Here is a 22,437-nt window from a genome sequence, read left to right on the forward strand (position 1 = left end):
CACTCAAGGATGATTTTTAAATTAAACATAGATGCCACACTGTCTTACCAAGAACTCAAGTCTTCTAGAAGAAACATGTTCCTTCTGAAAAACAAGTTGGGGCTACATTGTAAAACTAGAGAACTGCAAACTTGGCATATGTAACAGAAAAATAACTCAAAGCAGAATTTACTGGCGTTAAATTTGATGTTAGGCTGCCCTCTTCAACCATGAATTTGAATGATTCATGTCCTTTCTTGAATAAATACTTCAGTATTTGTGAACGATCATGAAAAGTGAAACTACAGAAATACAAGGTGATCTATCAATAGTGTTCATTTGAGTGTAACAGTATCAGACACGAACCCACTTCTGAGTGAATGCTCATCACAGCCCATTCTTAGCATGGATGCTCCTATCCCATGAGCAATATGCACAGCTGATGTGCAAGTCTGTAAAATTGCTTTTGAAATAGATCTAACTGCCATGCTTGGGCCATAAGATTCCCCTCTTCCTTTCTTCCCATAGCTCAAAATATAGAAGATAAACAAAATACTTCCTCTGCTTACTTCCCCTGTAGACCTTAGAATGGTATTACAATGGTAAAAATTTTTACAGGACATATACGAGAAAAGCAAAGTTCAAGTCATTCTTGAAAAAATATATGCAGAATTCAGGAGATCTCTGTCACCTCCTGAGCTGTGTCCTTCATTAAAGGTGAAAGACTTTTCCAAAGCCTGGACTTTAGAACTTTTTTTTTTTTTTCCCCACAGACTGTACTCATTCAACTTGCTGGTTAAATGTAGTACTTTATTTTAATCTCAATTCTGTGCCTGGCTATAACTCATGAGTCAGAAATAAACAGCAGCTCAGAGAGAGAGGATTCACTTCTTGGAGCAATATTAGATTAAGTGGCAGCATATAATCAGACCAGAGGATAAGTCAAGAACTTCAATACACACAGTAATACAGAAACGCCTAAAGCTCACAAAATACGTGCCCACTTCACAAACAAATCCGGGCAAGCTTGGTTGACATTGCAGTAGTGACTGTGCAGTATACTGAGCAACCTGCATATCCCATGGCTTCTAGCCATACACCTCTCTCCTTCTCCCTAGAAAGCCAATTTATGCAAAATAGAAAACTACAAAGTTAGAATTGGAGCACTCAGACGCTGCATTGGTACAATTGATCTTACATCACAAAGCCTGTGGGGACATAATGTGTCCCAATGCAAAAAAAAAAAAAAGAAAGTCTGACTCCTTGAGAACTCTGACCTGTGTTATTTTCAAACAGATCAAATTCTACAATATTTCAGGAAAGCATTACTCACTCAGCAATGTAGCAACTTTTTTGCTAAGATCTGGCAGGGCAAGGAAGGCATAAAACAACTAACTCCCAAAAGGCAAGTGATTCTCCTAGAAGACGTAAACAAAGATAAACTATAGGTTTTCCTGTGTATCTGAATTACATTGGTATTGAACAGCATGTGTAGCTTGAAGGTTTCCTTCTTTTGACTTCAGACCTACACTATAATTTGATTAAGCCAGTTCTCTAAGGCTTTCCTAGTTTTCAGAAGAAACATATTTGTACTCTGAAGTAGCATAACAATGAAATCATAATATATTACCCTAGCAATTGAAAACGTATCAACATAATAATACATACGGTGATAACTGAAGTCACAGTTCAGTATTTAATCTTGTAAACTATCAAATGAACATAGCAAGTGATAGAAAAATTGAAGACAGCATGACAAGGAAATGCTTTCCCAGCCCCCCGTGTAAATTAGAGCAATTTGCTTTCCATTTCACACTTCAGCCATGGAAACAGGAAATACAGCACATCTCTTTACATAAAAAGGAATTCTGAACCTTCAGATCACTATCTCAGTGCAGGCCCCCAAAAGTAAATTGTCAGAGCAAGAAACAGCCCGCTGCTTTACTTTACACACATTCATCTCTCCTTGCCTTAAGGACAGCACTTTGTGCTCCTAAAGCTCAGAATTAATGATGTGATGGCCTATCTTGCCCTCGTCAACAAATATTTCTGGAGCTATAGGTGGTAACTAAGAAGTACACACTCCAAAGCCTTTACCACAGACACGAGTGAGAAATTCAGTTTTACCTTTTAACAGGCAAACAATAATGCAATAGACAAATACATACTCAAACAGCAGAAAAAAGTAAACATCCTCTTAATTCCCTGCAAACTAACTTCAGTGGAAGCAAGCAGTACAAACTTGGTTAAAAGCACTGCAGATGAGTCACGATTCACTTGATCAAAATCTTTTGCCTCCTCTTCTCCTTTATAATCATTCGGGGAAGGACTCTGCTTAATTAGCCAATTTCCCCTTTGTATGGTCTTCTTCCAATAGAAGTAATTTCAGATGTCCTTTGTCTGAGGTTCCAGTTTTATAGCCTTGGGATATTAAAGTAAATTCAGCCATTTTAGGTAAGTCACTGTAGCCCTGTCCTGTCACTGTGTAATAATCATAACACTTAAACCATGGTAGAAAGAGTTTAGCGTAGTTTTACAAGATGCACTGTTACGCTGCAGTGAAAGGCTGTAGAAGACTGCTCACCAGAAATCAGCGTTCTTCAACACATACAGTCTCCACATTCACAGCTGTGCCTTGCCATATGGGGCTGAAGTCATCTCTCCTTTGTAGACTCCAGAGCAGATACATTCGCCCCTTTCTTCTACTGTTCCATTTCAAATCCTCAGCGTAGATTTGCATTTTAAATTCTCCTTCCTCCCCTCCTCCCACCAAAAATAAAAAGCCTGGGTACAGGGGTAACTGTAGACTACACATCCTAAATAACATCTAATTTCTCTTCAAGTCAGATACTATAGTCCAGCAAATATGTTTTCCCAAGACCTAATAAAATGTCACAGGCTTTGTATTTACCCGAAATCACAGGCTCTCAGCACTTCTCTTGGCCTGAGCTAATTTTAGTTGTGGTAACAACTGCATAAAAGCCAGGTGACAACTCCCTTGCCTGTTTTAGCTTCATTCTATGGGTATCATATATGTAAAGGTCTGACAAACTTAACGTAGTCACCGCTTAACAAACAGTCTCCTTTTTAACTGGAGCCAAGGGGAGGCTAACTATGAATTTTGACTAATTGTTAATGGGTGAAAACAGTAAAACTTTACCTGGGAACCAAAAAAAGAGCAAGTTAAGCAGACTGTTACAAAATAAAAAAGTGCTGTAACCATGTTAGAAAAGCAAAACCTCACGGCAGTGACAGTGCCCCAGTGCAAACCTGTATCAGCAAAAACAGGGAGAATTTGCTTCACTTCCAAGGAAAAGCCACGCAGCGATGCCATGAGTTTCTGAGATGTCATCAGATGGCATAGAAAAGTAGAGGGGAAAAGAAGCCTGACTGAAAACCTCCCTTCCCATCTCACTATAAATTAAATGAGATCTAATCAGATTTAACCAAGCTAGCCAGACCAGCCAGCTCTGGAATCAGAGATGGTCTTCATGACACATTCAGCTAAGGAACTCTCACCCATACCTTATCCAAGGTTTGAGCACACAAAAGCGGCGACACTTCACTGCCAAGTAGGTAACTTTTGAAACCCTTCCTAAATCAGAGAGGTCAGGAAAAATCATGGTCATTTGCAAAGGCTTATACCAGTAAGTGTACAGTAAGGGCACGTTTCTGCAGTTATGTCTTCACATAAGTTAAATAAAAATACATGAACATAACCAAGGGCTGCACTTGTGTTAACGAATAAGCAACTTGTTACATTTGTTTGTTGTGTCATATTCAACTTTTAAAAGTACACATTCAAGTCTGAGCTATAAAACTTCGGTATCATCATACTCAATCTGCATCAGTTTGATGTCTGCAGCATTATGCCTACTTGGCATACATAACGAAGACATTTGGGAACCATGGCTCATTTGAGAAGCCACTTCCACACCACCTTCAACACCAAGAACAAATGCTATGTAGGCTTAGAAAGAATGAACATATTAAGTTCGCCAATTTGAGCACTTTAACTTATACATATATTCCCCTTAACATTAGTGAACCGTGGTTTATCTCATTTTCCATATTAAAGTTTTCCACTCCTATAAAACTTTCTCATAATTTTTACTAACTACATTAAGCCATTTAACTACACCTTTCACTAACCTTTGTGTGCTTTCAGATAACCAGTGTTCTTCAGTTATTTTAGTGAATACATAACTCCAAATCTTGGAGCTCTATTCACATTAATCTTATCTTTAACAGGTGAAGCCAAAGTCAAAAATTTCAGTACAGAACCAAATTAGATGTTTAAGATTGTGTCTCTGCTGTAATTTCCAAGCTTTTTGTTTCACGTCCTCTAGAATGTTTCAAATCATAGGCCCACACAGTGTCTATTCCCTCTCCAGTAGTATGATCTGGGATCCAGCAAGGGAAAGGAAAACGACAGGCAATGATTCTGGCATTACATTCAAGTTCTTCTTCCAGCTTCTTCTCCAACTGTGGCATCTGTTGAGCAACAACAAAAAGCTTTCAGAAGCAGTAAAAAAAAAAATTGCTTCAGAATCTAATTCAAGTGTTCAAGAGAAGTCCAAGGTTTGAAGAATTTTTTGAAAAAATTTAGGAAAGTATTCACGATACACATTTTGGCTTTGATGCACTGACAAAGAATATCTGAAACTAGAAAAATGGTTACTGTGCCCTGATTGGTGAGGTCAAGAAAATCCTAAGTTCTAAAAATTCAATCAAAAGCCATAAATAATCCGTTAGATAAAGAAAACCCACAAATTAAGAAAAGACTTTGCATGTTCCAATTCATGGTTCTCTTCAGTGGAATTCTTCCTGTACAGAATGAAAGTTCAACCCCCTGAATTTATGCTATTTATGACATCCCAAGTCGCATGAACTATTATGTGATGCTCAAAGGCCAATGCCTCTCAATTTCCAGTCTGACCCCAAGACAAATCCTGAGACAATCAAAACATGATACAGCCAACCACCCAAAGCAAACATTCTGCTGTCACTGTATGGTAAAGTACAGTTATGTTAAATACTATTGAAATTGAGCTTTGTTGGTTCCAGCCTGTTAACATACGCATGTAAGTCCCTGTAGCAGTACTGTATGAAACAGCATACAGAATCATAGAATGGTTTGGGTTGGAAGGGACCTCCAAAGATTACCTAGTCCAACCCCCCTGCAATAAGCAGAGACATCTTCAGCTAGATCAGGTTACTCAGAGCCCTGTCCAACCTGACCTTGAATGTTTCCAGGGGTGGGGCATCTACCACTTCTCTGGGCAACCTGTTCCAGTGTTTTACCACCACCCTCACAGGGAAGAATTTCTTCCTTATATCTAGTCTGAATCGACCCTCTTTCAGTTTAAAACCATCACCCCTTGTCCTGTTACTACCAGCCCTACTGAAAAGTTTGTCACCATCTTTCTCATAAGACCCCTTTAAGTACTGAAAGGCCACAATAAGGTCTCCCCAGAGCCTTCTCTTCTCCGGGCTGAACAACCCCAACCCTCTCAGCCCGTCCTCACAGGAGAGGTGCTCCAGCCCTCTGATCGTTTTTGTGGCCCTCCTCTAGATTCAACTCCAACAGCTCCATGTATTTCCTGTGCTGAGGACCCCAGAGCTGGACACAGTACTCCAGGTGGGGTCTCAGTAGAGCAGAGAGGCAGAACCACTTCCCCCAATCCACTGGTACCCCCAAGTCCTTCTCAGCAGGGTGGCTCTCAATCCCTTCAGCCTGTATTGATACTGGGATTTGCCCTGACCCATGTGCAGGACCTTGCACTTAGCCTTGTTGAACCTCATGAGGTTCACATGGGCCCAATTCTCAAGCTTGTCCAGGTCCCTCTGGATGGCATCTCATCCCTCAGGCATGTCAACTGTACCACTCAGCTTGGTGTCTTCTGCAGATTTGCAGAGACAGTGGGATTGAGCACACCCTATGTCGTTGATGAAGATATTTAATAGTATTGATCCTAATACAGACTCCTGAGGGACACCACCTGTGAATGATCTCTATCTGGACATTGATATGTTGAGCACTACTCTCTGGATGAGGAATTGGCTGGATGGTCACATCCACCAGACAATCCATCCATCAACTCCAACTTAGAGAGAAGAACGTTGTGGGATACCATGTCAAATACCACTATGCAACTCTCCTTGGTTGAGGACCTACAGTCTAGCTTTCCTCCATTTGCAAAAATTGAGCAGATATCAAAGTCAAGGGAAATATCACTACTCTTCCAGAACAGAGCAAGACTCTGCCCAGTCAGATACTCTATCTCCAGTAAGTACTTTGCAAATTCTGCTATGGATTAAGTGAGAAATTAACACATCTAGACTTCAAAGAAATTTCTTTCCCATTCCAGCTAGTGATTATGTTCTGAAAAAAATGCAACTTGATAGATTTAGCCATTTTTGTCCTTTGGAAGAGATTGATGTTATGCTTAAGGAGATCAGTGCACATCCATTTGGAATTCCTTTTATTCTTACATGCTGTATCTATCTCAGGGAGCAATTATAACAAGCTCCACAGGTTACATCTATTACATGTAAAAATCTATTTACTTTGATGTCATGACATAACATTTAGATATTAAAAGGACAGCAATTATTTACAAATACAGCTCAATTTAAGTCATAAAGGACACAAAACATATAAAAAAATCACCAAAAAAGAAAAAACCACAACAGAACATTATTAGAAAACAAGACTGACTGAAGAAAATGTTATTTCCAAAGGCTGCAGATAGCTTCCACTATCACATACGTGCAGGGTGTGCCTTTGATCTAACATCCTATTATAGCTACATTTAAGCTTACAATGGAATATTTTAGGAAAATTATAGTCATAGATCTAATATATCAAAGAGTTAGCTCTGAATATTTTTAAGCATTCTATGTGCTGATTTCAACCATACAGCAAATGCTTTTAAGCATTTTTGCTGCTGCACCTTAAATAAACTAGAAAAGAAAGCCCACTTCGGTATCTCAAACTGAGCTGAGACACCAGAAAAGAAAAGACTAAGTTGTTACAGAAATCACAAATATAGACATAGCCTAAGTTTTAATGAGTAATTATAAAAATTAGTGATCTCACATCTGTATTAGATCAAATTAAAAAACTTCAATAACGGTTCAGGCAAAAAGAATTGTATCCTCGAACCAAACAGTCAAAGTAGTTTTTAAGCTAAATCTCTCAGTAACATCACGTGTTATAAACATACTGAATTTAATATCAAGCCAGGGTTGGTTTTTTTGGTATGTCTACATAGATATACAGTTTAGTAAACCTCTTGTACAGCATACAATCAGTTAAAATACACAGAAGCTGCGAACATGAACACCTGGTAAGAATTCTGTCATCCCACCCTGAACAAGTAAAATTCTCTCTGCAATGACTCATAGGTAAACACACCTTCTCTCAGATGCTTGCAAGAACAGAGAGGTCTTAGTCTTCCCTGAAGATCAATAAATCCAAGCTCTATAAGCTAATCTTAGATATGAAATAAAAGCACTGTGTGACAGCAACAAATCAGACCAGTATTATTAAAAAAGCTAGAGAGATCTATTGCCCACAGTAAAAAAGAGAAAATGCCTTAAAGTTTTTCTAGAAAATCAATTTAGACATTCAGGAGGCATTCACAACTTCCAAAGTTAAATTTAAGGGGATCATGAGCAAACTAATGCTCAGAAAACACAGTAGTTCATATGTTTGGATCTGTTAGATTTATGACAGTATTTTTATTGGAAGAATTTAGCCTAGTATTTACTGAATTTACTGAAGTTATTCTGAGCCCTATAGCTACTCTTTCTATCATAGCTGTTACTAATTTATCCCACTTTATACTATTACATTTAAAGTTAAGCCAGCACTTCTGCTAGATTTACTCTCATTTTCCCAGGGCATTTGTTTATTTCTAGTTTACTAAAACATCTTTCTTCACCTGCACTTTTCCCCTCAGTGCAACTGCAGAATTTCCGACTGCAAATTCAAATATTTATACTGCCCCCTCCCGGAACTCAAGCTAGAGAGCACCTAACACCCAAACCTGGCAACATCTGTAGCACAAGTAACTTTACTGTTCTCACTAATATGCCATCCACAAAAGCAGGGGGGGGAAAAAATGCATTTTGACTTCAGTTTCCAACATGAGTTACAATCTGAATCTGAAGTAGGTATTTAATTCTAACGTTGTTAAAGAAAAATCAGAGACTAAGGAAGCTTTATTATGCTTCTTGCTGCATCTTCCTGTTACTACTACAGAAATATTATCAGTGTATGTGGCACGGTATAGCATCCCATTAAGCCCTTCACTCATTTAATCCCGCATCTGCCTTAGCAGAGGAAGAAGCAATACAGAAGAATTTATAGGATATTTCTGTTTCACTACTCCATAGACATTCAACCTATATAAAGATTCTAATAATAAATCAAAATACTAAGACTATTTAAATAGTTAAGATTTTTTTTCTCTTTTCTAGTAGAAAGAGAAAAAGTAAACCAGATCTAGCCAAAAGCCAAAGTGAATGTAAAGTCTGAATGAAATTATCACATGTATCACTAAAGCAGTCACTACACAACTCAATTTCTAAATCAGTTTTGAAGAATGCACCTTCCCCAGGGACACGACGAACAGAGGCTACAAAGCCTTCCTAAAAGGCAAAGAATTTGTGCACTTGTACTCTAGCAATTATACTTGAAGTATTTGTCTCCCTTCCTAAACCCCCACAGTCTAACATGGGCAAAGGATTATTTCAATATACCAGCTGCTGGTCTATTTAAGGTGATCCGGTTTTAGGAGAAGAACCTAAGATAAGTTCAATACTCTCCTCTAAAAAGGTTCCCAAAAATCAGCTGTAGCCAATTTCCTACTCCATCCTCTCCCTGCAAACTCCTCATTTTTTCAGTATGAAAAACTGAAATTTTCAAGAACCAATCTATTACCTTCCCCCCGAACAACTTGAGCGCAGCAATTTTCATTTTGGTTCTGAACTAATGGACAGAAAATATTTCTCAAAAACACATGTATATTTTCAGAGCTCCAATCTGCATACCGTCATAAGATTTACCAGGTTTTATCATGGTCACTAATAAGCAACAATGAAGTATCAAAATATTAGTACTACCTACCTTTGGCATTCTACAGGTTGGTTCATTTTGCAGATTAATATACTAACACAGAATGCTCTAGTATTAAAATAATTAAACAATGCAAAAATCATAAACTTACCATTTGAGGTACCCCAAAAACAACAACATTCGTATAATGGGAAAAAGAAACCTAAAATAAAATTTGAGAACAAGTCTTAATGAAAATGGTATTTACATTTGGAGAAGTTCTCACCATTCTTTCCCCCAATCCCTCTAGTTGCGCTCCTTTCAACAGGGATTTAGAAAAAAAAAAAAAAAAGACAGGACATCCCATATCAACTTTTCATCACACAAATTTCTACATAAAGAAAACCTTATATTGCTGAGCAGCAAAAAACTTCTAACGCCTGGCCAAGAATACGGGACCAATTCTAATAGCACTGAAAGTATTAATTTAGAAAATACCTATAGGATTTTACTCATGGCTCATTTCCACAATTCCTGTATATGTTAAAATGACATCTGTTTTAAGTTTGCCCCCACTTTTCTTAAATGTTAGCTAGCCAGGCATTCTAATGCTTGAGTTCTTCCAGTCAGTGCCCTGAAGTTTTCCTGTGCTCTCTGAACAAAGATTAAAAACAGTACATTCACACTTTTCCCCAAAATTCCTGGTATCCACTTTACCCATTACAAAGTGCCATTCTTAAAAAAAAAAAAAAAAAAAAAAAAAAAAAAAAAGCAAAAGCAGCAAGAAAGCCCCAACAACCACCACCACCACAAAACCAAACAAGCCAAAAGCAAACAAAAACACCCCCACGACTTTGACAGGAATAGTAGCCCACAAATATGACCCAAAAAAGCACACCTCATTAAAGAATCAATTGTGACTCCAATGATTGAAAATTGCAGTTATATGTAAGTTACCTTAAACACTCAAAATGAGGTAACACATTGCACAGCTAGAAAAGAACATGTCTAATGAAATGTCAGATGAGATTGTGATCTTGCACATTAGGTGAATAAGAGTTTTGTTACTGACTCCACCGAACCAGCTCTCAGTGAAGCCTGACATTACAGCACCCCACATCATTCATCGGGCCCAAGCATGACATAGCATGATCGAGGAGCCTGTACTGAAAGAGGACAGCACTTAATCGAAGCACAAAACCAGCAGAGCAGCATATTGTGCTGAAAGTCTAGTTTCTATGGGCTCAAGCACTTTTCTCAAAGCCCAATACAGCACCTTGCAGCCAGTCAGCATTCTGACTCTTTCAAGAAAGTATTTCCAAATTATGGAAATATCTCAAACATCCCAGATTCATTCTTACATACTTCACCACCTACCTTCCATAAGTCTGAAATATAAAATTTGGTGTTCTGATGTACCCCATCTCTCCAGGCACGGTATCTGGAGTACCAGACTAGCCACGGATTTAATTCATAACCAACAGCTTTGAATCCCCTTTTTGCAGCTGCTATCACCTACAAGGAAGAAAACAAATCTTCACTCAGAAGCAGAGAAAGTGTATTCATCTGAACAGGAGCACAAAGTTTCATTTACAATATAAACCAAAGGAATGCGCTTTTGTAAATCACTCAGGTTTTAATCCCCAACAGGTCAATAGTACAGTGAACAAAAACTCAAACTGCATTTTACTAGTCCCATTGAAATTAATAGACATACTCAGAGGAACAAAATGAACCACTTAAACATTCTCAGGGCAAAGCTGTAAGCTTGTAGTATGCCTATGACTTACACTGAAATTAAATTTAACATACTCATGACCCTATTTTGGAATTAAAGAGTACCAAAATTGACCACGGAGAGAACAGTGAAATACACAAGCAGAAATGCTCAAAATTAGAGCACTTATTTGAAAAGCAGTGATGGGTAGGCATTTGAGAGACCCCTGAATCAGCCAAAATGACCAACCAATAGAAAGATTATAAAAGCAATCTGTTGACCTATATTTTTAAAATTTAGATCAAAAATTTAAATGTAAGTTAAAAAATTGGAAAAAACCCACACATAAATCTCACAGTATAGCTTTCCAATGCTAAGCTTCAGATATCGTTTTAAAAGGCAAAAGGTAATTCACGTAACAAAAATATTTTCAAAAACATTCCTCAAAATTAGACCTTAAGATTTAGAATTGTTAAACTGTATTCAAAGTGTCTTCAGACAATATCAAAGCCTACTATTTTTTTAGAAAAAGAAAAAAATAATTAATGAAAATACAAAAAGGCATCCGTTTTGAGAATTAAGGTTTAAGTCATAATTTAAAGGTTAATGCCAAATTTTAATCAGGAAAAGCCTGATCAAGTATGAGTTACAGAACAGGCAAGGTGAAATCAGGAAGAAGTACACATTTCTTAATAGAACTTCTCAAACAGCATTACCTGGACAGTGTGTTTCATGCTATTAAAATAATGCATCTTTCATCGTGCACACAGCATTTACAGATGTACTAAATGAATCTGACATTTTTACCATGCTTGAGAAATAAAAATATGGCCATATTTATCTACCAATTACACCTGAGTGCTAAATATTTAAAAGCATCTGAACAGAATTTCAACTTTTTTCATGATAGAGGCATTAAGGCAACACCAAGCATTCAGTTTTAGGCACCTGGCTCTCCAAGTAGTCTTCAGTCTCTGCTTAGGCACACACACACATATATGTGTATATATAAAAGAAATCACAATTAAACACACAGCACCTACTCAAATGAGATGCTTCAAATGAAGGTATACAGTCAGAATGCTGAGCAGAGAAGGCATCAGAAACTGCAGTTCTCTCATTTCTACGTGCTCTTCTCTGTTTCCTACTTGGGTACAATTCCTTCTAAGCCACCTTCACAGATCTGGATTTCCAAATCAAATTTTTGAGTGTGGACAAGTGGTGGATTCATTCGCATGAAATATGGACAAAGGCAGCATTCAAGAACCTACTTGTTTCCATCAAAAACCCACTTAGCATGCCATGCTGTTGCTAAAACTGACTTGAAGCAGATGGTTATGAAATGGTACACAAAATATCACAACTACAGAAAAACCCACACTATTCTCCACTATACCCTCATCATCACATTTCACAAACTGGTGTTCAGACAATGTCCTGGAAGCACAGTATCGCTTTGACTTTGGTGATTCTCACCATTTCTCTTGGTAACTATTCCAGTTTCACCACACTGATTTTGAAGCAGGGCAGCCAACACTGCACAAAGGTGTGAAGACTACAGTTCTAACAATACTAGGATTTTTATTTCCTTAATCCATCATTTATTTCTCTTTTGTTCTTCTATCACCTTTATTCAATAAGCATAGACCTGCAGCTCCAAAAACAGTGTTATTTAATCTCACATCCTCACGTGTTGCATCTAGACACCTATGTGGAATTACAGCTCTTTGGCTTTCACAGTATCAGTAGTTCAGTCACATCTTTTGAAGTTAATGCAGTGCAATTCCCTCCAACCAACAGGATTAGGTTATCATTTTGTACACTACCTTGCCAAGCTGTAGGTAAGATGAGTAAAAATATTGATTACTCACCTAAACAGAACGTAAACCTGTCTCAGCTTTGAGCCTTTTCATAAGACTTAAACAAAAACACGGGATGCCAGAGACAAAACATTCATAAATATGAAACAAAAGCAGCCATGGTTGGAGCATTTGGCACTTTTTTGAGAGGGGACATAAAAGGAAAGTGATGTCCGTAACTTACAATACGGCCATCCCCACTACCAATGTCAACTAGGGAGCCACTTCTGGTTTCTAACATTTTCAGCACACTCTGGATCTGAGTGGAGGTTGCAGGAACAAACGGCAGGCACACTTTCCTCAGAGCCGGGGTGACAAAGGGGGTGACCACAGCATAGAGTGCCACCAAGGTCCCACCAACACCAGCGGTGACCAACAGCCCCCATCTTCTCCTTCTGGAGCCACCCTTGCAATCCTCTTGTAGGCTTGCTGCATGAGTCTCTTTTGCTAGTGCCTTGGACATCACACCTGGAGACAGACATTAAAGAGTATTTTCTCTAATAGCTCTAGTATGTGCTCACTTAAGACAAAGCAGTGTATTATATCAAAGAGATAGGACATCAGGAAAAAAAAAAAACCCTTATATCCCTTTAGCTGATTCCTAGACCCTTGGGACACGTTACTGTTACTGCCTGTGAGAAGCTGAAGCACTAGGTTGATTTTCCAGGGCAGGAAAGCAGCTGCCATTTAGGCCCGCCGTTCTTCCCACCCGGCCGGGCAGCAGCGCGCCCCGGAACAGCTCAAGGGCGGCGCAGGCGGAGACCTCCCCGCCACAGACCGTCCGTGCTCAGGGAAACGTCCCTAAGCAATTAACGTTCTTCTCTTCAAGAGGAACTTTCCTCCAGAGCACAACACCCCCGGCTGCCAAGGCCGGCTGCTAGCCACCCGCTCGCCAGTGCCCGCGCAGACACCCTACCACCGCTGCCGGCCAGCTCCCTCAGAACCAACAGGCAGGCACTCGCAACCGGAGTATTTATAGGGGAGGGCAATACCACTTCGCTACCTGAGGGGGGAACCGAAATTTTTCTGAAGGCGTTTCGGAGAGCAGCGGTGCGTACTCTTCCGCCGTGTGTCTGCCCCTATTGCTTCACGTTCACGTCACCCGATGCAGGCCGCTGCTGCCGCGCTTGGTGCCCGTATTTTATCTAATATAGCACCCATCTCTCCCTCCCCCCCTCCCCCAGCTTGGGAACGAAGCTCGGCACCCACTATACCGGCTACTTCCAGAAAGGTCTGCTGGAGGCGCCATATAGGTCCTGCCCGCGAAATATGTTGCGCGGCTGCTGGCTGCGCAGGCGTGAAGCAGTGTACGGGCGAGCGTGCTGCGTCACGGCGCGGCGGGAGCGGCTGCATCCGGCTCGTGCTTGCCTGGTCGGTGGGAGCAGCGGCAGCCATGTCGGCCATGGGGACTCTGGCGTTTGATGAATATGGGCGCCCCTTCCTCATCCTCAAGGACCAAGAGCGCAAGACGCGCCTCATGGGGCTCGAGGCGCTCAAGGTAAGCGAGCGGCCGCCGGGGCCGCCGATCCGTCCGCGGGCCCTCGCTGGGCGGGCCGCGCCGCGCCGCGCCATGCTGCCGTGAGGGGCGGGGAGCGGGCGCTGTTAGGCCTCGGCGGGAGGATGGAGCTTGTTGGGACGGGGTGGTCCTGCGCTTGTCTTCTGCCCCCTGTCAGGCGCAGGGCGCCTGAAGTCTGGTCTAGGCCCGCAGGTGTGGGAGGGATGGGGAGAGAGAGAGGAGGCATCACCCCCGGGGCTGGGAATCCGCCACCCGCGGCATAGGGTCTGTGAGGTTTCCATGGCGTGAGTCCGCTCCTAAGTCGCGTGGCTTCGGGGTCGTCTCCCCTGTGGGTGCGGCGCGCCCCTCCGGGTGGCTTCTGATCGCCGCGGGCAGGGAGGCTCCCTGCAGCCCCCTCCCTTAGGCCCCCCTCCTCCCCCGACTGAAGCTCCGTCGTTGTTCCCAAGAAAGGCTGTGGCTGAGCGAGTAGCCAGGCTTTTGTGAATGCGTGCGATTTAAATACTGATGGAAGAGTGGAGCAAAATTATACTGGCTGCTTCTTTTAGCGTTGCTTGCTTCTGTTGCTTCCCTGCTTTAAACCTTGGGGCTGTCATTTTAGCAGCTCTGCTTTTGCATGCTTTAGCGGTGCAAGTACAAGCTGTGCAAGAAAAGGCATAGGAAATGTTTCTGGCATAAAAAACGTACGTGTATATTAATTTTTTTTCAGACATAATTGGCTGTTGTCAGTTAAATTACAATATTTGCGTTAGCTTTTATTCCCCTGTATTTTTCTTAGCTTACTATTATAATATTAGGACATACAATAATGATTTAACTTATTTCTCCTTTGCTTTATAGTCTCACATAATGGCAGCAAAGGCTGTAGCGAGTACTCTGAGAACATCCCTTGGGCCCAATGGTAATAGTGAAATAATTTTAATCGTTCTTTCTCAGTAATTTTGGGATTTTCTAGCTTTTCCTTCATGCTTTGAATATATTTTTTTAGGCTTGGATAAAATGATGGTGGACAAGGATGGTGAGGTGACTGTGACAAATGATGGTGCTACCATCCTGAATATGATGGATGTGGATCACCAGATAGCCAAACTCATGGTGGAGCTATCTAAATCTCAAGATGATGAGATTGGAGATGGAACTACTGGAGTCGTTGGTAAGAAAAGATTTTAAATTTAACTTAGATTTTCCAGCTTTAAAATCAAGCTGCTTCAACTATTCTAAGAAATTTTGTGTCAAGTAAGAGTAGCTTTTCTGTGGCATGTTTTTAGAGTATTTACTACTTCAGTATTCTTGTCAGTTCTTGTATTAGAAATCTTTTAAGCAGAAAGATGCTTTTACATCTCAGTTCTAAGTCTGGTTACATTTTAAGTTAGTATTGAGAGTCTTCTTTGTACTTTTGACCTTTTTCTGCACAATCTTCTACCTGTCCTGCTTTGGTGCCCATGCTTATTTTTGGACTAACATAGTGCAGTTTTCTAAGTATAGCAAGCAGGCAGTTGTTTAGGGTTATTTTGTCATTTAAGAAACCTTGAACTGTTAAAATAGTACAGAAAAAAATCAGAAGGTGTACTTTTTAATCTTTTGGTAATGTATTAAAAATGATGCTTCAATATGTAGAAGAGTAAATGTTATTTTAAAATTTTGTTTTATAGTTCTGGCTGGAGCATTGTTGGAACAGGCTGAGCAATTACTAGATCGTGGTATTCACCCTATCAGAATAGCAGACGGTTATGAGCAGGCAGCCCGCATTGCTATTGAGCATCTAGACCAAATCAGTGACAGCTTTCCAGTTGATCCACAGAACATTGAACCTCTGATCCAGACAGCAAAGACAACGCTAGGCTCTAAAGTGTAAGTCACAAAAAATTCAGAAGAATGTTTAAGTTTCCCTTAAAAACACTTTGAGTTGAAAGGAGAAATCCTGGTGTTTTGATGGATTATCAAATTGTGTTGTTGGAGTGGCTGCTGAAGGGTCTTTTATGTTTGATTTTGGCTAATTTCTCAATGGACCCATGTCTCAGGATAAGAAATTGTGAATCCTTTTTCTCTAAAGGGTCAATTCCATGAGGTTAAATGGCTACAAAATCAATTTCATGCTAACCTGTTAGTTCCAGATCTCTGCATCATAGCAAATTCCAAGAGTAATGCAAACCTTTTAAAAATAATTGTGTTATATTTCAAAGGTTCGAGGTTTGTTTTGGGGTTGGGTTTTGCTCCTAAAAATTTTTTTGTAGGATAGTTCCATAAGTGCATTTTTCATTATAGGTGTAGTATATAAATTCAGACGTTGTAAGGGCTTCCTTTGCAGACCTGTCTTAAAAGTGTTTTTTTGTGACTTGAATGTTTCTTAGCAGTTAATTCTCCTTACTTGTTTCAGATCTGTATCTTGAGACAAGATCTTGAATCTTTTATTTCTCTGAACAATCAGGACCCTCTCTTTTAATGTAGCATACAGAAGTTGTTAGCTACCGTGATACCTTTTTCTGGTCAAGATTGACAGAATCGCTTTTTTCTTCCAAATTGTGGAAATGTAATGCAACTTTATCGTATTTTTCTTAAACCTAGAGTTAACCGTTGTCACAGACAAATGGCAGAAATTGCTGTAAATGCTGTACTGACAGTAGCAGATATGGAACGTAAAGATGTTGATTTTGAGCTGATCAAAGTACAAGGCAAAGTGGGAGGTAGACTGGAAGATACACAGTTGGTTAAAGGAGTGATTGTGGATAAAGATTTCAGTCATCCACAGATGCCTAAAGTAAGTGATGTTCCTGTGTGCGTCTCTCATCTGTAATGGCTTAAATGAGATTGTCTAACCCACTTCAAATACTGTCCTAGCATTTCTTAAATATTTTAAACAGTGTTGTGGTTTGGCTTGGATTTTCACCCATATATCAACAGAGAATGGGGAGAGGAGCATTAAATTCTTCACGTTGGAAGAGAACAAGTTAGAATTTACAACAGTCTTGAGAAATTGAGAAATGATGGGGCGGGGGGGGGCATTACTGTACAACTAAGTGAGGACAGGTGCAGAGTTCTATGTTGAAGCAGAAATAATCATCCATAGTGTGTAATATGCTTAAGATGCTTAATGCAACTCAATATCAAGAAATGCTTCTTAAGCTTTATGAGTTGCCATGTTGTCCTGTTTGGAACACCCCAGAAGCAGTCCTTTTATTATACTTGGTGTAGGTAAAGTCTCCAAATCTTTGTGCAGCATACTTCAAGAAAGATGTAGGCAATTTAAATTTTCTACTATTCTAAAATATTTTTCTAGTAGGTGACACTGTTTATCCTATAAAAAGGAAGACTGGTGAAAAATACTAGTTGTGTAGTACATAAAAGGTGGCCATGCGGATTAGTATGTAGTATTCTCAGTGGTCACAGTGGATAGGGCAAGTAACAGTTTCATTGAAGTTTTTTTCTGGTTTTCTAAACATTAAACTATAAAAAGATAGCGGTAAAGATTGTTAAGGGCTTAAATGGTGTCTTGAAGCTGTGGAATTTGTTCTAAGTGGGTTATAGAGACTTTTGATGTAATTATTTGGGTATAGTTAGTTTCACTTTAGAATAAATCAGATGATCTTCCAGTTCCCTCCTGTCTCTGTGTTTTTAAAGATATGTCTGTATGTTTTGCAAATATAAGAGGTGTTACTGAGGTCAAAACTCAACTTTTTTGTTTAGTTGGTTTTTGTTTTGTTTAAATTGTACAGGAGCTTAAAGATGCTAAAATTGCAATCCTTACTTGTCCGTTCGAACCACCAAAGCCTAAAACCAAGCATAAGCTTGATGTCACATCTGTGGAAGATTACAAGGCACTGCAGAAATATGAAAAGGAGAAGTTTGAAGAGATGGTGAAACAGGTAGTCTGTTTCTCTGTTTTCTACATTTCTCGTAGGCTTTACACAAAATAGCGTAGTGCGTTGATTTATTTCTGGAAATGAGCTAATAATCCTGATAGGAGGCAACATACAAGCAATTGTAAGGCTATGAATAAAAGTTAAGTTTATGTAAGAAAGAGATACCACCCTGGTTTGAAATTTACTTTGATCTCTATGTATGCCAGATGGTTCTTTTTCAGAATTACGGTTTTAGAAAATTAGGAGAATTAAAACCAGGAAGAGACTGTTTTTCATTCCTGTATTCTGGTTAGAAGATTGATGTTGTGTGTTGCTTTCAGATAAAAGACACTGGTGCAAACCTTGCTATTTGCCAGTGGGGTTTTGATGATGAGGCAAATCACTTGCTGCTCCAGAATGAGCTGCCTGCTGTTCGTTGGGTTGGTGGACCCGAAATAGAAGTAAGTAAAATCTTCTAAAATTAGACTTTGTACCAGCTCTCAAACATTTGTTAAGTAATACACTGTACCAATTAAAAGATCAGGCTTTCTGGGTAGAACTGCATAATCATGTGTATGGGTAGGTATTGGAGAAGAATCATTGGGGATCTGTGGGAAGAACCTACAATGAATGGGATTATGGTTTATAATTGGAGTGTATGCATATTATTTGTTAAGTTTTGTGTGGCTAGGAATGTTTCTGCTTTAGTATCGCTGTTTGCTGAAACAAGGCATCACCTGAAACACTTCAAAGTGATGGGAAGATAACCTTTTGGAGTAGGCGTTTCACAGATTCTCTTCCACTAGTTTTATGTTACGCAAAACATAATTGAAAAGTCTTCTCAGCATAATTGATGGTTGTTTAACTTCAGTTAATCGCCATTGCAACTGGAGGACGCATTGTTCCTCGCTTCTGTGAACTGACGGCGGAGAAACTGGGTTTTGCGGGTATTGTCCGAGAGATCTCCTTTGGAACAACGAAGGACAGAATGCTCGTCATTGAACAGTGTCAGAATTCCAGAGCTGTGACCATTTTCATTAGAGGAGGAAACAAAATGGTGAGATGCTTAGTTTGTTACAAATCTTTGACATGTAAGTTGCAGAATGTGTCATTTCTTTCAAAAGCACATTAACTCTTCTTGGTTTTGTCTAAATTTTCCTTGCAGTGCGAACAAATACAAGGCAGGGGGGAGGGTTGTAGGCAGTCATGACTATGTGTTAGAAGTAACTCATTAGATTCACATCCTATGTTTTTGAATGAAAAGTTTGTTTTCTCATTATTGGACTGTATAGTTCATAAATATAGAAATAATTTTACCTGTGGATGCTCTAATTTGTTGGGGTTTTTTTTTTCTTCCTCAGGGGAGGGTTGCTTTTATGAGTAAAGGCATAATTAGCATTTTTGAAAGATTAGATTTTATTATAGACCTATCTATGTCACTTCTGATTTAGTCCAGTTAAAATTTAAAAAATAAACCAGACCAAACTCCCCACACACATAGAATGAGATAATTTGAAATGCTTATATGTTTAACGTGGTTCTTGGTTGTACTGTTAGCATTAAATTATATAAATTGTATAGGTCAAGTTCTACTTTGAATGAAAAACCTTAGGAAGAAAAGAACATAACCCCTAGTCTGAAGAGTTCTTTCATGAAAGCAAAAATACTGCTTTAAAGGTTAGCATAACTTGTTAAATCCTTCTACATCTGTTGATGCTGGGAATTGACACAAATTGCAGTCTGAAAAGAATGTTGGCATTTAAATTTAAGTGTTTTGTGTCTTGGAAATAAGCAAGATTGAAAACCTTATCATGTAAGTTTTTGTCGTTTCAATTTATACATTTAACAGATAACGTTGAAAAGGTGTGTATTTTTTTTTATTCCTTCTTTGCCACTGGATGTCTAACACTTTATGTTTTGAAATAGTATACCATAGCAGCAGTAGAGCTGCATTAGAGCCATGAAAAGATCCTACAGTTTATTTGCAGTTTCCATTTCTGTATTGGGAAATATATCTTCATGGCCTTCAGTTGTGTATATTGTAAAATATATGCTATTTTATAATTCTAGATTATTGAAGAAGCAAAGCGATCTCTTCATGATGCATTGTGTGTAATCCGGAATCTTGTTCGTGATAATCGTATTGTATATGGTGGTGGTGCAGCTGAAATTTCTTGTGCCTTGGCAGTCAGTGAAGCAGCAGATAAGGTAAGAAAGGAACAGTTACAACTGTCTTTAATTTATGAGGGGAAAATAAGGATTAAGTCTGTATTAAGAGATTCCAAAAAAAATTTGAAAGAGCTTCCAGAAAGTACGTATTATGGAACTTCCTGACATTCACTGATGTGAACCAATGTAAACCAATGTTCACTGATGTAACCAATGTTAAGAGTTTTCCTTCCATTATCTGTAAAAAGTTGTTCCCAGTACCTTTTTATGGTAAGAGCAGTTTTAAATTGTTTTAATTCGCAAGTAGTTATCCAGAGGTATTCGTTCAGTTGTTGAGATGCATATTCCCAAGAAAATCTGCATATCATGTATATACTTTACAGATCGTGTGAAAATCTGCTTTTGCTAACATTGGAGTTAATAGCTGTATGAATTTTAAATTTCTTTTCCCCCAGTGCCCATCTTTGGAACAGTATGCTATGAGAGCTTTTGCGGATGCCCTGGAGGTAATTCCCATGGCACTTTCGGAGAACAGTGGTATGAATCCAATACAGACTATGACCGAAGTGCGGGCTAGGCAAGTGAAAGAAAATAATCCAGCCCTCGGCATCGACTGTTTGCAGAAAGGAACAAATGGTAAGAACTGCAGTGTGGAGAAGGAGGAACATAACAGAGTTTTCTTCCTCAGAAGATCAAAACACATACTGTGTTGCCTCTCAGCCCTTTTTTTTTAACCTGTTAACTCCAGTTATGAACTCTTGCCCCTTGTCATAATAAATGGGAATGCAAGTGGACAGATAAATGCGTGTCTGCCAGGTAGACAATGTATAATTGCTTGTAAACCTTGATTTGGTGGTAAGATTAGTTGAAGGTGTTGGCTGACCTTGTGGTACAGGAATAAAAACTACTCACTACTCACTACTACTATGAGGCAAGAACAGGCTGTGTCTTAAATACTGCACTTCTAGTGATCCAGTTTGTTTACAGTGCAGCCCTACAGGCAGTTGTTTTGAGAAACAGCCTGTGAAGAAGTAAACAAAAGGTTGGAAGCATCTTTAGGTAGTGTTGTTCACACCAGTATGTATGCATGTGTAGACCTGTAAACGAGCATGTGAAGACTAAGAAACTTCTTTTCATCTGGACGTAACTTTTCATACTGTTGCTTTTTTTCAGAAAAGGTGGTGGTAAATTTTGGAACACAATATAAGGCATTGTGTTTATTTAAAAACATAACTCTTCTTTGATTAGGTGTTTCTGCTTTATGGCATTTAAACTTTAGTGGTTGTTCTGGCCTTAGGGTGCTTCTAGTATTTGTATATGGAAACTGTATTTATCAAAAAATAATGCAGAAAGGTGGAAAGCTACAATTGGGGAAGACTTAGTTGGGAAAAGAGGTTGGATCTTAATGTTCTAAGATCTTTGGTAAGAACCCAGATGCAAAACTGTAGTTTGTACAAATTGTCAACTCTGGTGGCAAAGAGTAATAATTTTAAATTACTATCACAGATTAAATGTTATATCTAGGTTTGAGGAGAGTATAATTCTTCTGCTTCTTTTTGGCAGATATGAAGCAGCAACATGTTATAGAAACCCTGATTGGCAAGAAACAGCAGATTTCTCTGGCGACTCAGGTTGTTAGAATGATTCTGAAGATTGATGATATCCGTAGGCCTGGAGAATCTGAAGAGTGAAGGTTGGAAAGAAACATTAAGGGGGCCACAGCAGTAGCGAAGACGGTAGTATTCTGATGCTTCATCTTCAGCTATTTATTTTGGACACTTTTTGTTTCAGATACTGTAATGGCTAATTGTTGGAAATAAAACACAATTTAGCACTGATGATTTCAAGACTTGTTTCAGAAGTATCGTTGCATCTTTTCTTAGGTGTGAATATTCATAGAATGTGCTTCTTGAATATATAGGAAAAAATATTGACAATGCAGTAATAAAATTCCATGGGTCCTTTTCCATTGCTTCTGCAGCTCACTCCATTAGCTGCTTGTGAGCAAAGCCCACAGATTCTCATTCCAAGAGGTCTGTCACTCTTCAGTGAAGCAAGCAGAAAATTACTGTAGCCTGCAGTAATTCTCATATGTTAAATATATCAGGGATGAAGTTTCAGTCTGAAGATTTAAAGGACCTATATTTCATGCTTCTACTTGCTTCCATTTTTTCTCTTGTGGTACCCTTTAACTATGTTCCTGATTTATGTGCAAGGAGGAGGTTTTTTCAGGCATATGCACATTCAGCCAAGCAGGTGTTTTTCCCAAAACTTTTCTCTGTACTACCACAATTGAG

The 22,437-nt window shown here is 39.2% G+C and overlaps 2 protein-coding genes across 3 annotated transcripts; one reads left to right on the top strand and one right to left on the bottom strand.

Moving 5' to 3' along the window:
* Positions 1-1,657: 1,657 nt before the first annotated feature.
* On the bottom strand, positions 1,658-13,756 carry ATPSCKMT (ATP synthase c subunit lysine N-methyltransferase). Of its 2 annotated transcripts, none has more exons than XM_054814728.1 (5): positions 13,623-13,756; positions 12,804-13,087; positions 10,421-10,558; positions 9,216-9,266; positions 1,658-4,473 (listed from the first exon to the last, which is right to left on the bottom strand). In XM_054814728.1, the coding sequence occupies exons 2-5, from the start codon at positions 13,080-13,082 to the stop codon at positions 4,276-4,278; spliced, it is 666 nt and encodes a 221-aa protein (XP_054670703.1). In that variant the 5' UTR covers positions 13,083-13,087; positions 13,623-13,756; the 3' UTR covers positions 1,658-4,275. The 2 variants fall into 2 exon arrangements, with proteins under 2 accessions (XP_054670703.1, XP_054670701.1); XM_054814726.1 differs by lacking the exon at positions 13,623-13,756 and adding an exon at positions 13,536-13,546.
* CCT5 (chaperonin containing TCP1 subunit 5) lies at positions 13,725-21,987 on the top strand. The gene is made up of 11 exons (XM_054814720.1): positions 13,725-14,117; positions 14,973-15,033; positions 15,121-15,285; positions 15,785-15,983; positions 16,698-16,890; positions 17,846-17,995; positions 18,313-18,432; positions 18,843-19,028; positions 20,042-20,179; positions 20,596-20,776; positions 21,704-21,987. Exons 1-11 carry the CDS (start codon positions 13,725-13,727, stop codon positions 21,829-21,831), a joined length of 1,914 nt encoding a protein of 637 aa, XP_054670695.1. The 3' UTR covers positions 21,832-21,987.
* The last annotated feature ends 450 nt before the right edge of the window (positions 21,988-22,437 follow it).

Source organism: Grus americana, chromosome 2 (genome assembly GCF_028858705.1).
Source record: "Grus americana isolate bGruAme1 chromosome 2, bGruAme1.mat, whole genome shotgun sequence".
Taxonomy (NCBI): domain Eukaryota; kingdom Metazoa; phylum Chordata; class Aves; order Gruiformes; family Gruidae; genus Grus; species Grus americana.